This window comes from Poeciliopsis prolifica, unplaced genomic scaffold (genome assembly GCF_027474105.1).
Source record: "Poeciliopsis prolifica strain line A6 unplaced genomic scaffold, Auburn_PproV2 SCAFFOLD007, whole genome shotgun sequence".
In the NCBI taxonomy this organism is placed as follows: domain Eukaryota; kingdom Metazoa; phylum Chordata; class Actinopteri; order Cyprinodontiformes; family Poeciliidae; genus Poeciliopsis; species Poeciliopsis prolifica.
Genome location: NW_026562382.1, coordinates 11668712 through 11682548, shown reverse-complemented (window position 1 = coordinate 11682548; position 13837 = coordinate 11668712). Strand labels below are relative to the sequence as shown.

General features: G+C 37.1%; 1 protein-coding gene across 1 annotated transcript in view; it reads right to left on the bottom strand.

Moving 5' to 3' along the window:
* The window catches only part of LOC129361321 (potassium voltage-gated channel subfamily H member 7-like), a 40059-nt gene extending 27771 nt beyond the window's left edge, over window positions 1–12288 (bottom strand). The window contains exons 1-2 of the mRNA XM_055032097.1: window positions 11810–12288; window positions 11342–11572 (exon numbers count right to left, since the gene is read on the bottom strand). Coding sequence (XP_054888072.1) covers window positions 11342–11572; window positions 11810–11885 — 307 coding nt within the window. The 5' untranslated portion in view covers window positions 11886–12288. The remainder of the gene's footprint in view (window positions 1–11341; window positions 11573–11809) is intronic.
* Window positions 12289–13837: the final 1549 nt, after the last annotated feature.

Below are 13837 nucleotides of genomic sequence, written 5' to 3'. Positions count from 1 at the left end.
TGAAGTTTTATAAGAATTGTAATGAAAGAAAATAGAAATTTATTTTTTGAGGGCAATTTTTGCCCACTAAGTATTCACACTGAGCATTCAAGTAAACTACATATAAACTACTAATAACACTTTGCAAGTGCTTTCTTCATCATTGCAGAATATTTTCTAAAGTAAAATCATCATATGTTTTATTGCTGGCTTAAAACAATTATGCATCATTGAACGTTGAGATGCTTTTGGAACTGAAATCCAAAATGACGAATTCAGCAGGACGGGTTTTGGGCTGAGCCTTACCTTAACAGATGGGGAAACAATAGTCATGCTTAAAGGCGAAGCAGCAGGGGTCCCTTTTCTCATATGGTCTCCTGCTGAATGTCACCTCTACTAAAATGGATCTAAAGAAAAGCTTCTAACAATGTCATTGAAAAAACAGCAATAATGATTTTTGATTTTCTGCAATAAATTTGTATAATGGAGTACATAAATAGGTAAGCAATAAATGATTGATTTAATGGTAAATGGACCGAACTTAATGACCTGCTAACAAAAATTACATAATTCTAGCTTTTGCAAAATACCATTATGCCTCTAATTTTTTTTTTTTGTTTAGGCCTGAAACCTACATTTCCAATGTGCAGTGCATTCCTTTTGGTTCTGTGGAGTCACATAAAGGCTTGGAGGCATCGCTGTTTAGCCTTTCAAACTATTTTTCTATGGGCACATTTAGAAACAAAGAGGTTGGATCTGTACTGGCAAACATGACAAAACAAATACATGTTTTGTCACTTGACATTTTTTATTAACACTAATAATTGACACTGTTATACAATGGAATGTCTTACCTTAAATATAGCTGATAATTTGTCTCTTTCAGCAGACGGAGTAGCACATTTGAAATACTATTGTCACAGCAACCATTACAAAATGCAGTTTGTATACTGTTGCGTTATGTTTGTAATTTTACAGTTTTCACTTGGACAAGTATGACATTTCGCAGTAGATTATTTAAACTATTACCTGAAATAATTGCTAAGTGATAAGGGGATGGACAATCCTTATAAATATTAATTAGTGCCTTTAGCAAGAAATACACTTGAGAAATATGCTTTCAGTCCTTTAAAATTGTTATATTTAAAAATAGTTCAACATTAAACCTTGTGGGTTTTTCCCTCAGCACATGATGCCTCTCCAGATTTTCTAGTTTCTGTTGGCAAACAATAACAAGGACACCCCTTCACCTGAACTTTGATGGATGACAAACTATTTTCTACCACACACCTCCTTACAGTGACATAATGCCATATATAGCTTTAACTGATGCTGGCATCGTACTCTTCCTCTGTTTAACCTTCATGGACCATGACAGCAATAAACTTACTTTAGTTAACATTTCACACTGTCTCACACTCTCTCTATTTTTGTTCTCAACAGAAAGTTAAGAACAAAACAAGTGTTACCCCTGGGATAAAATCCATGTCATAACCACTTCAATAGTAAAGCCATGTGCACTGTGCTTGACTAAAATATTGCTGGTAGAGGTCAGGAGAATGATTTCGGACGCATCTATAAGTAGCAATCCCATTTAAAGGCTCTATTCAAATCTATTCTTCTCTGGATTTAGGGATATATATATTTTTTTGATCCGGAAAGGTTAGTCACAAAGCCTAACCGCACTCATTTGGAAACTGCATGACATCTAGATGATTGAACAAACATATGAAATATTAATATAAGAAAGTTGTTTGTACACCAGCCAGACAGCAAAATAACCCTGTCCTAAACGCATGGAACACCAACACCAAATAATGTTGGTGTTCGTTTCTTGGAGGAACAATGGATGCACAGATTGCTCAGCAGGTTACTGGAATTGACCGATTTTCAGCTTGACCAGCTTAACCAGTGACCAGCTGATCATGCTGTTCAAAATGCTGTTTTTTATTTATTTATTCTTAAACCCCATAAATTCTCCACAGCACATTACTAACAGCAGCATTCTATTCTATTCTATTCTATTCTATTCTATTCTATTCTATTCTATTCTATTCTATTATATTATATAGAAATGTTCACTTGCTAATTCAGTTATCAAAAGGGCGTTGGAATGTGTGACACAATATAACACCACAGAAGAGATCTCAAGGTTTTAGGTAAGTTTTTGGTCTCTGCTTTTTGTGGAAGATGTTGTCCTGTTAGCTTCATCAGACTCTGATCTCCAGTCTGAAGAGGTCAGCATGAAGAAATCAGAGACCATGGTCTTGAGGGAGAGAAGAATAGAATACCTCCTCTGGGTGGAGACAAGGTCCTACCCCAAGTAGAAGAGGTTATTTATCTCAGGGTTTTGTTCAAGATTGAGGGAAAGATTGAGTCTCCAGCAATGTGAATGCTGTACTTGGGCTTGTAGTGAATACAATTTACTAGCCAAAGCTCCTACACTTATCTTTGGTCATGAGGTTCGAGTAGGGACATAAAGAATGAGATTGTGGATACAAGTGGATACATCTAGGCTCTCCCGTAGAGATAGAGTGAGAAGCTTGGCCAGCTGAGAGGGACTCTGAGTAGAGAAGCTGCTTGTTACACACAATATAAAAATTAAATGTACAGATATTAAATCTTGGATGGTCTTATAAAGTATGGATTGAACATAATGCAGCTTCAGTTTGACAAGAAGTAACTCATTAAAGATACATATTGAATTTTGTCATCTGATGCTTGTTATCTAACTCACTACAGGAATAGCTTTAACGCAAGAGATGTCATGCTTTTTCTCAGCTTTATTTTGGCCGTCAATGTTTATTCAGTTCTTGTTTTTCAGGACTGTAACACATCCAGAAAGAAAAGTGAAATTTTACCACTTTGCCAATATGTCATTTTCTTTCACGCTTGAAAAAAATCCTAGATTTGAAGGGCCAGGTGATGAAGCATTTCAGACAGTAGTTTATCAAGTTGTTATGTTTACCTCTCAGTAATGTATGATGGTTAATGGATTTTGTTAACACTGTTCTCTTGAAATTTTCTATTTTCATGATACGCAGGTATTGGGGCCGTGAATTTATTTTTGCGGAGGTGATTGGAAGAATGAATGGAGATTCCTGCACAACGAACCCTGTGATAGGCCAAATTCAAGTTGAGGTTTGTCCAACAGTACCCTAAATAATTAGTTATCTTCAGTAGTAAACAAAACCAGCTCTATAGCTCCAATGAATAAATTCCATAAGGCAGAGGTTAATCAAGTGAAATCTAAATTAAAGGTCACAGAGAGGATGTAGACCCCTCGCGTCTCGACATCTTTATTATTTTTGCAACACTTTTCCACATTTAGCAAATGGAGTGTAGAGGAGCATGACTCATTTTGCACTTTAAAATACTTTCTGCCAAGTAAGAAAATCAACACATGCACATAAAAACAAGTGGAGTTGTGAGCTCATGCTCTCAGATAAATGCTTGAAAACAGCATAATTTGCAGTAGTCCATTTCAGTATAACACATTGCCAAACTGTGACTATTTTTTTACTAGATTGAGTCATTCAGCTTTTTTTTCTCTATAAAAAGTTTCAACATTTTTTCCAAAGTACCGGACTTTCATGCAGTGCCGACAAATAATTACTTCACAACAAGTTGCTTTGTTAGCCTAACCCAATCAAGTGCCATCTGAAAGCAAAAGGATTTTTTTCAAGCCTCCAAACACAAGGTTAACTGAGAATCAAATCTCACTGTCATGCTTTGCAGTGTGCTCTAATTATCTTTGATCATAAATGATCTTTTTGGAAAGGAATTAAAATATACAGAAATAAATTCATAATTTAGTGTAAAATGCAAAAAATAAAAATAAATAAAACAAGATAAAATAATGCAAATTTGTTGTTTTGCTTAAATGCAAATAAAAGACAATCCTATTTATGCCCTTGAGCATCTATTTGTTAAAATACTGATTCTTGCAACCCCTTTGAAAAATAGTTGGGATTCATTGTCACAATGTAGTTTTCAGATTTTGTATTGTAGTTAGAGACTTCAAAGTATATTCTTGTCATTTTAATTGTGTACATTTTTCAGTTGAAAATTTAAACCCATTTAATTTTGGGCTCACTGAACAAACATGTGAGTATGACTTGATCTGAACCTGTGTATTATAGCTCTAACTAATTATTTAGGTCTCAGGCTGCTCAATAATTCTGATCTTTGCCAAGACTCTTCACAGGAAACAATACCACTTGCACTGTGGTCACAGCTGCAAGATGTGGTTAACATCCTTGACGACGCATTTTGCATCGATGAACGAATGAATGGCTATTTAGGCCCTGACATTTATGAAATGTTTTCTTGTGAGCCAAGAAATGTCATTTACACCTGCTTGAATGAAGGGGATGGCAGATTAAGCCTAGCCCCCTTTTCAGGATGGAAATTTCATTACTCCAGATTACATTTCCATCATCAATTATTAAAACATTGCTGTTTAATTAAACGATCATCTGAACATTTTTATGAAGAGAATTCAAAGGTCACAAGCACTCACATCAAAAAAGGACATCTTCAAGACAGAAAGACGTCTGCTTATTTTCAAGTAATTGGTTTACTAAATAGTATCAAATCTCACATTAATATATGAATCACCCCCCTTTTTTTTGCTTAATTGCTTTGTTATTGCTGAACACTGGCTTTTAGTATTTATACATCGTCCTCTCCGAGCACTGTTGCAGTAGCCCTACAACTGCTGCTCAGCTGCAAGCTATATCTAATGAAATCTGACATGTTTCTGTTTAAAGGCTATTCTGCTTTGGCCAATACACAAAATTAGGGGCATAGTCAGTCAAGAGTAGGGCATGTAGGGAGAGGCCATGCAAACTCACCCTTTGTTTAAAGTCCTTAGGGCTTGTGGCAATATCTCTCCTCAGTGAGACCGCTGTTAGCCACACAGTCTGGCCTAATTTCATCCTCAATCACCATCTTCAGAGCCATCAGGGATGACTTGAAGCACCAGCTACAGCAGTGATTCACTTGTATTTACTTTGCCAGTTCATGATACTCCATTTCCACATCTGTAACTTGATTTAATTCTGCTTACATTTTGCAGAATGAACATGCCAAAACATCTGTGCAGTAACTGATTAGAAAATGGGAACGCCACAAAAAGGCTGCAAAATATTCTGAAAGTTTGTTGTAGGGTTACTATTCTCAATTGCATGGACTTCATCTCACAAAACGAGACAATGCCTGAAACTATGTTAGTGAGACAAGACTTATTTTAAGAAAGCACATTTTTGGGTGTTTTAAAGTTCTTGTATATCCATATATATATCAAAGACTACAAAATAAAAGCTGTATTTTAGCTAATTGGAAATTGGTGTACAATGATTGTTCCTAATTTTCAGTCTAAGTTGCTTGCATTTCCAAAAATAAAATTGAACAAGATATTTTTTTTCCAAATCCAAAACTGCTATATAATATTTCCACAATTAAACCTGGAATTATTTGTACCTCTGACATATTTCATTTTATAATTATGTTTATTTATTTATAAGATGGGTGTTTTTATACATGACATGAAAGCAATGGACTCTCAGCCCAATGTCATCAGGGTATTAATAAACATCGAAAAAAAGTTAAAGCAAACCAGTGATATTCTATCCTATCCACAAAAAAAAAAAAACAATTTAGACACTTCATCACAATACAGGCAGAGCATACAAAACAAAAGTACATGATCTTTGACATGCATAAATGCAATAATGAAACTGACATTAGCAGTGTGTCAAAAAAGTACTTCAATTACGATACGCATCCAAATTTCTCAGCACTTAATTCAACATATAATCTGATACTTCTGCTTGGAGAGTTTATATATGATGAATACTGAAGAGCAAGACAGCAGTGAAGGCTGAGCATAATGAAAAATGGATGTACTCTTTCAGAGTGCAGCCACCCAAGTGTCCTACAACACACCTTGTGTACTGGAGCCACTCTCTGTCCCGTGTCCCCTCTCTCCCCTGCCACTGAAACCTCGGCAGGGTGCACGTGGCCCTTCAGTCTCCTTGGTGGGGAGTCACCTATGAAACCCTGCACCCACGCACGCCACATGTCCCAGATCATTCAGCGTGCTTAGCTAAGCTGCTGCTGTTATGTAGCCATTATCCATTTAACTTCTCTCTGCTCCACGGTGTCAGCTTCCTTTTGTTAAGACTCATTCAGGTACAAAGTATTATTACACCCTCTGGAATAGGATAGCTTTACAAAGCCCTCAAGGGAAAGCGTTTATCTCATTGAATATGTATCCACGCTAGACGAAGCCAGCATGTGGAGTATCTCTCGCAACCTGTCTTGGCTTTTCCCAGAAAGAGGAAGACTCAAATTAAAAGAAAATGCCCTCATGTTGGAAGTCTTTCCAGAGCTTCTGCACTTTCTGTTGTTCCATTACTTTTCATTTCTAAGCAGCATGCATATAAGCAGCTTAACTTGTTGTCTGTTCAGGGAAAAAAAGGCCAAAGCTTTGTTGCTCTTAATGGCACCCAGATTCATCAATCCAAACTTCATTTTTTAAGACTTCCCATTTTACTAAAAACACAAGGAAACACCCAAGCATAACATCTAAGATTTAAGGTTGCAACTGACTTTTATTAAATACTAAAAGTCAGTAAATCTCACGCATTAAACAAGGGACCCAATAAGACTGCCAAACTGTCTGAACTGGGGCTGGTTCATTTCAAAACTAGAAACATACAGTGAGGAACATGAAAGGTTTAAATACGAAGGATTATAGCTTATTTGCATTAGAGCAGATAGATTGAAATACTGTGAGGAGCAGAGACATCAAATGCACTTTTTATCCATTGACTTCGATTTAGAGACGGTTTTAAATCAATGGGTCTATTGCTCTCCAGGATGGCATGAATCTTTAATTTCCCTATAGCAGTGGAAGTCTTCGAACTGGGTCTTCTATACCAGTTTAATGCATTTATTCTGTAAGCTGCTCATTCCCAGTCACATCACTGTCAGACCTGACATCTTTATTCATGAGCTCACTGCAAATTCCTCTGAGGAGTATTAGGAGTTGTGTCTTGAAGCTGTGATGCACACCAGGGAGAATTGTCAAGAGACTGAAGGCAATGATAATGTTAAAAGGTTTCGAAGCTCTCATCCTATGCTCTTTAAAGATTCTAGGTACAAGATGATTTTGAACTGCTACAGAGAAGTAACATGAGGATGGAAACAAAGCAAAGTTGCTTTTAGATATTCCTCCATATAATAAACATGCTTTATGTGCACTTTTGAAAAGATCGTGCTGGACTATGGCATGTGTAAATAGCCTGCAGTGATGTAACTACCTTCCAGTTTGTTCAAGATGAGCAAAAAAAGAAAGAGAAGTTGAGGCTGATAGCTGCGGATGGTAGATTAAACATGTATCCGCAGCCCAGAATGTAGTCAAGCTCCCAATTAATTATTAATACCCTGGCTCCTTATGATTAAATAAAATATTACTTCTTTACTTCCATTTGAACTCCTTAAAAACGACACTGCTGTTTGCGCATGCATCTGGAGTCATCTCGGAAAGTCAGTCAAAACTTACAGCATTGCGAAAAGAAATATCCTGCCTTGGCTCAAAAATTAAAATTAAACATGCACACTTATGTGGTGCTCTAAATGAGGAGTGACCTCAGATTGTCTGTGTGCAGCCAAGTCATGCTGGCCATAAAAAGCTCTGCAGAGAGCACAGTAGGAGGTGGTCAATCTGGGGATTTATGCCCCTGAGTGGTGACATTGTATTAATTCTCTGCCATTTAGGACTGTTTTCGCTCCACATCATTCATATCAGGGCTGTAATTTTGCAGCTATAAACATCAAATGCTGGTTAATCATAATATATTTCAAGTCTGGAGTGGAGTTGACCCCACTCAGATTTTGGTTATTTGGCAATTTTTCAAATTATTTGGACAGTAAATAGAGGTAACAAGATCAAGAAAAAACTTGTTTCGGTTCACTGGCCTGTGGAGGTTCATCATTTTTCCATATTTTCTCAATTTGTGACTCACTGTGGTTCACTGGTGTCTCAAAGTTGCAGAATCCCTTTCAAGGCCCATAGATTTCAAGTATTTGGTTCCTGATCTGTTCTTGAATTTTGCTATATTTGGGAAGTCATGTTGTTTTTTGAGCTCTTTGTAGTTTATCTTATGCTGTCAGACAGGATTATTTAAAGAAACTCTTGATTCCCCAGGTGTGTGTAATCCGACCTGAATGAGGTTTGCAAAACTTTGTTGAGCTTTTGAAAACTTAGCAAGTCAAAGTTAATTCCTAAATTAGTAAGTCAGGCAATATTATGTAGAAGTCTAATCTGAGTGGTCATTTTCTTAAAAAAAATGAAATCATCATTTAAAAATTATGTTTTGTATATCCTTGCATATACACTGATAGAAAATACTTTGCTTCCAAAGAGAGGGGTGTCCAAACGCTTTACATCTATATTTACTTGTGCAGTTTAGCATCAATAAGCTTTAACATGCGATAAATAGAAGTTATCCAGGGCCAAATGGAGGTAGTGGTTGCACAGCCTGGTTGAGCAGGCATGGCTCAGGGCTAGCAGCTGGGTCTCGGCCCAATTAAGCAATACAGACGGGGCCATTGTGGCATACCCATAGTGTCCCACTTCCAGACTGAGGAAAATGCACTGAGTGAAGTTCTTAAAAGGCAATAGTAGTGCTTGTTTTTTTTTTTTTTTTTTTTTTTACTATAATGGATATTAGAGTAATATTTTGAGGCAGCTCTGTTTAGTGCAGTTTTGCTTTGATAATTTACAAAGAGCATGCCGAATTTTGCCATATTATTTTGGTTTAATACTTCAAAATAAACTGCACCAAAATTCATCAAACGTTATTTTGCAGTTGGTTACAAAGCCTCCACCATGTGGATTAAAACTTAACTTAGACAGAAATAAAACATTCAGCAAGAGAAGGTTCAGTGATGATGCATTTCTTAATTAGCTTTCTATGCCAATCAACAGTCAAGTTTAACATTTGTTTTTGCAGACCAGAACTGTTGCTGCCAAATGGCTGCACATAAAGAAGGAAAGATTATGCCACCGTGGCTCCGCTCATCTGTTTTGTATAATCTGTCACTTTCATTGCTGTTTCCCACAGTCCATCAAACCTTAAATCCTGTTCAGCATATATGACCTCGCAAAACCTCTGTTCTAATCTTCTCTCTTGTGATGTGATTTTAAAGGAAAGTGGGCTCTGTTAGATAGGCACATAGAAGGAAATCAGATGGTGGCCAGATCAGCTGATTTTCAACTTGACTGGACCTGAAAGGTGACCGGTCAGTCAGAGACACAAAATATTTATGTTTTTCCAATCAGTGAACGAACCATGAAGGAGCAGAATCATGTAGGCCTAACCAGAACTCTTGTCAGTGTGGAAGCTATTTGTAATTAGTTAAACAGATACCTAAATATAATGCAGCAAAGGTGCATCTTTACACCTTTTGAGGCCCCTCGCTTCTGACTCTAATGAAATATGATAGACTTTGAAACACTGACAGACTTTTAGGATAAGATTTGTGATCTGTATGGAATAGCCAGGGAGACTGGCACTTATAGGTTTGATAAAAGTTTCTGAAAACGGTTTAAAAATTATTTTGAAAATCATTTTAGATTTTGCTTGAGATAGTAGAAACTTTTCTTACAGTGACTGCTCACTCACACAAGATCAAAACTTGGAAAAAAAGATCAAAGATCAAAATCAGCCAGGAAACTCTGTTCTATTTAATATGAAATAGTTACTTGCTTCTTAAGATGTTTTTTTACAAAGTTCAACATCTGCTATAGATTTGCATCTCTATTACTTATATTTGCACAACCACAGTGAAAGGACAATTTTTCATTAATCAGTGCCAATGTAGCCAATCAATCCAAACCAGTCAATAAAAATACGTACTCAAATAGTAATTTTCTAAAAATAAATAATATTACATCTAAGTAGATTTTGAAAGCCCTTTGTATGTTTCAGCAACATCAAAGTCAGACTTTTACTTTTACCTTCAGAGTAAACGTACAAGCTGGAGCCACAGCCCTCATTGTGTTCTCCCATCTGGGGTAATGTGGACTTTCCTCCATGTAACTGACTCGGATATGTTTGTGGTCAACTGACACAAAGGATCATGAAAGGGAAGCAAAGAGGAGCTGCAGCATGGCTGAACCATGTAAAATAAGATGTTCCTTGACTTGCATGCTTACCGGTCACACTCAGTAACAGTTTTTGACACGGGTGATGTGGTCCCCTGCCTAGAGCAACAAAGGCTCCGGGGCATCACAAGCACCCCGTGGGGGGCACATCAGTCAGTTGTGCCCCAAACAAGATTTATAATGTTTATTTACATCTCCAGTCAGTCATAAAAGGTTTGCATATTAAAAGCTATGTTTGCAGAGATCCTTCCTGAACTAGAAAGTTTTGAGGATCAACATAGCCGCTAATGGTCCAGTGGACATTATTTTGTTTTGTATATCCTTGTATACTGTATGCAAGTTATAATTTATTGTGTGACTCTGCTGAAGATCCAATGAAGATAGTCATTTTAATCACACTTTATTTTATGTAAGCAATTTTAAAAACACAACTGGATTCCATGACAATTCTTCTTCAAATGTGTTTGACAGAATATTGGACTAAGGGAGGCACTGTAGGCTTATGATATAAGGCTCAATACCGCTGCGTTTTATTATTTTCTTTCTTGGAAAATAGTAGCTTTGTCAAAAACACAGATGTTTTAGAGATAAGAAGATCACACTTTTTATAGATACACTTGGTGTTATAGTTTCAATAAGAATGACGCCTGGGCTACTTTAGTTTCTGCCACATGACTAAGTTTCTCATGAATAACAATATCAAACAGCTAATTTTCTTTCTTGTAAGTGAGAATGAGATGTAGCCATCTTACAGCCAGAATGAGATGTAGCCATCTTCCAGCCAGTGTGTGGCACCAGATAGGGAAGGGTCAGTGCTGCTATGCTCTGTTTCAAACATCACAAAAAAATTCCAGTCTACCTGGGACTTTTGTCTGGCATTTCATTTTATCAGTTTTGAATACCCCCTCCATGCCTATTCACAAATAATGTTAGATTCAGTTAAGATTTGTACAACAAAAACAACAACAGAGAAGAAAAAAAACACAGAGTGCAACAACAAAGAACCGATTCTTTGTAAATCTAGTAGAATAAATCACAAGTTAAGTGCAACTTTGTGTAAGATAATATATGCCAAAGAAGCTCCATACCCAAGCAAAAGGTAGGAAAAGTAGCCGAAGGAAGGCCAGGCCCAGAGCGTTAATCATGCCCACTGACCACATTGCTTTGCTATGCTTAGTTACTCACCATCCTTCCGGTGGTAGGTGATCTCCACCTTGCGCTCTTCGGAGCCAAGCACAGCCTGCGCCACCTGGTTGATCGCCTCCTTGTCGGTGAGGTCCCCATGGAGAAAGTCACAGGTACAGGGCTTCTGCATGATGTCTGGTCTTGAGAAGCCCGTCATCTCACAGAAACCATCGTTACAGTATATAATCGCACAGTTCTCCACCCTCGCATTGGCTATGACAAATTTGCGATCTGTGAAGAGGTGAGACAATAAGCTCCGTTTAACAATAAAGAAAACTTTCTCTTTTTTAACATTATTACAATAACGTTGAAATACACAACTATATTGGCTGTCTTTGTTATCTAAGTGCTTTTATGAAAAGGGAAAAAAAAGTGAGACATCTATTCACTTTTCTCCTTTTATTTCAGTGTTCATTGAAAGACATCCACAGAATCGCCAGATAGCAGAATTTACGCAAAGATACTCACTCTGACCCTCGAATTTCCGGATGATTAATCCAAGGAACGTGTTTTGTGGCGCAACGTGACCCCTTCTCACAGGCATGTTTACTTATAATTCCACGACCTCCAATAACGAAACGTCTTTACAAGTAAATCCTGAAGTTGCAGATGTTGCGTCTTTGTGCTGACTCCTCTTGCATCCTCGACGCGCGGACAGGGGGGGGCGGGGAGTGACACCTCTTTCCACTTTTTTTTTTTTTGTTTGTTAATTTTTTTGGGGTTTTTTTTCCGAATTTAACCTCCCTACTTCATCGATGAGTTCTTTATCCCGCTTGTATACCTGTGCGTATGAATGCCCCCTCTCCGAAGCGACGGACGGAATCCGGGAGGATAGCGTGAGTGAGATCCGGTACGCGGAGCATTTCGCTCTGAGGATGGGATGCGAGCCTGACGTCCTCCGTCGCGGTGTGTTTGGCGCTTACAGTGGACGCTGGTTAATATGCCAAGAGTAGTGACGCTGTTCCCACTGAGCTTAGGCTGCTATGCCGCGGGTACTGTTTCACAACCTGCCGCAGCTGCATGTTGTTGAAGGAAAGACTTTGCGCTTATTACAGCCTTCACCACCACCACTTTCTTCCTGCTCAGACTTGTAATGGAGAGTGAATGTGACAGACCTCTTTCCGAGTTTGTACTTATAAAACAGAACATATTTCAGACATTAACATTTAATATTAACAAGTACTGCTGAATCATTAATGGGAACATACACCGATGAACGTGAATGTGTTCCAATCAGCAGGAGCTCAGTAGATTCCGTGTGTATTAAGCAAAACATCATGCAAAGCATCACGTCTATATATATATATATATATATTATATATATATATATATATATATATATATATATAATATATATATATATATATATATATATATATATATATATATATATATATACATACATATTGGATATGCAGAAAGTGTCCATATGCATGGAGAAGACCATATATTATATGATGGTCAGCATTTACATTAAGTTATAAAGGGGAAGAAATAAATAAATGTTTAATTAATAATGACAATATTAATAATAACTTTTGAGTTGATAATAATATGCTAATATTTATAGACAACTTTGCATAAGTATTTACACCCCAGTTCTACCATCAAACTGCCTTGTCTGGATGAAAAAAATAAACAAAAAAAAAAAATATATATATATATATATATATATATATATATATATATATATATATATATATATATATATATATATATATATATATATAGGCAATTTAAAGAAAGTCAGAGGTCAATGTCAAAGGTGGGAGCAAAAGGGCTCCCATCTTTTGGAGGTGGGAGTTATGTAAACCAACTTTTTACGTCATATTATGATGTTATTCCCTCATTAAAAGCACATTTTGACTGCTTCTTTGATTCTTTCCTGCATTCTTAAGTAATCCTGTCATTGCCTGTAGTAGCCATTTGGAAGTGTCTAAATGCTTGCTCACATCAAGTGCTGCCTTTTCCATATAACTCCTCCTTGGAGCTGCAGTCGTCAAACTTATTTTCTGGACTCCCCCACTCTGCTCCTTCAGACTAGTGGCAACAGCAATTGGCAAACACTTGGAAGAACTGTGCTTCTGGTGAGCTCATCATACACACTACTTCTCAGTTTTAACAGCTTAATTGTGACTATGTCACCAAGAGCAGGAGCTTAAAAGAAATTCAAATTGCAAAGCACAGTTTAGAGAATATGCCGATTAAAGACACATCTATTAGTTGTTCCCTTCAGAAATGTAATCATAAAGCCTTTTTATAGTTTTGACCAAGCTCTGCAGTTTGGAGGGTCCTCAGCAAACATGCTGAAGGAAGTTACTTTCAGATGGGACCAAAATAAACTGTTTGGCAAAACAATGTATGTGGCAGAAACCTTGTGCTCTTCATGATGCTGAAGACAACAACATCGTGCAGTGGGAAATGTTTTCTTTAGAACAACATCCCTAAATATTGCAGCCAGAAGTGCCGTGCAATGGTTTAAGTCCAAGTGTATTT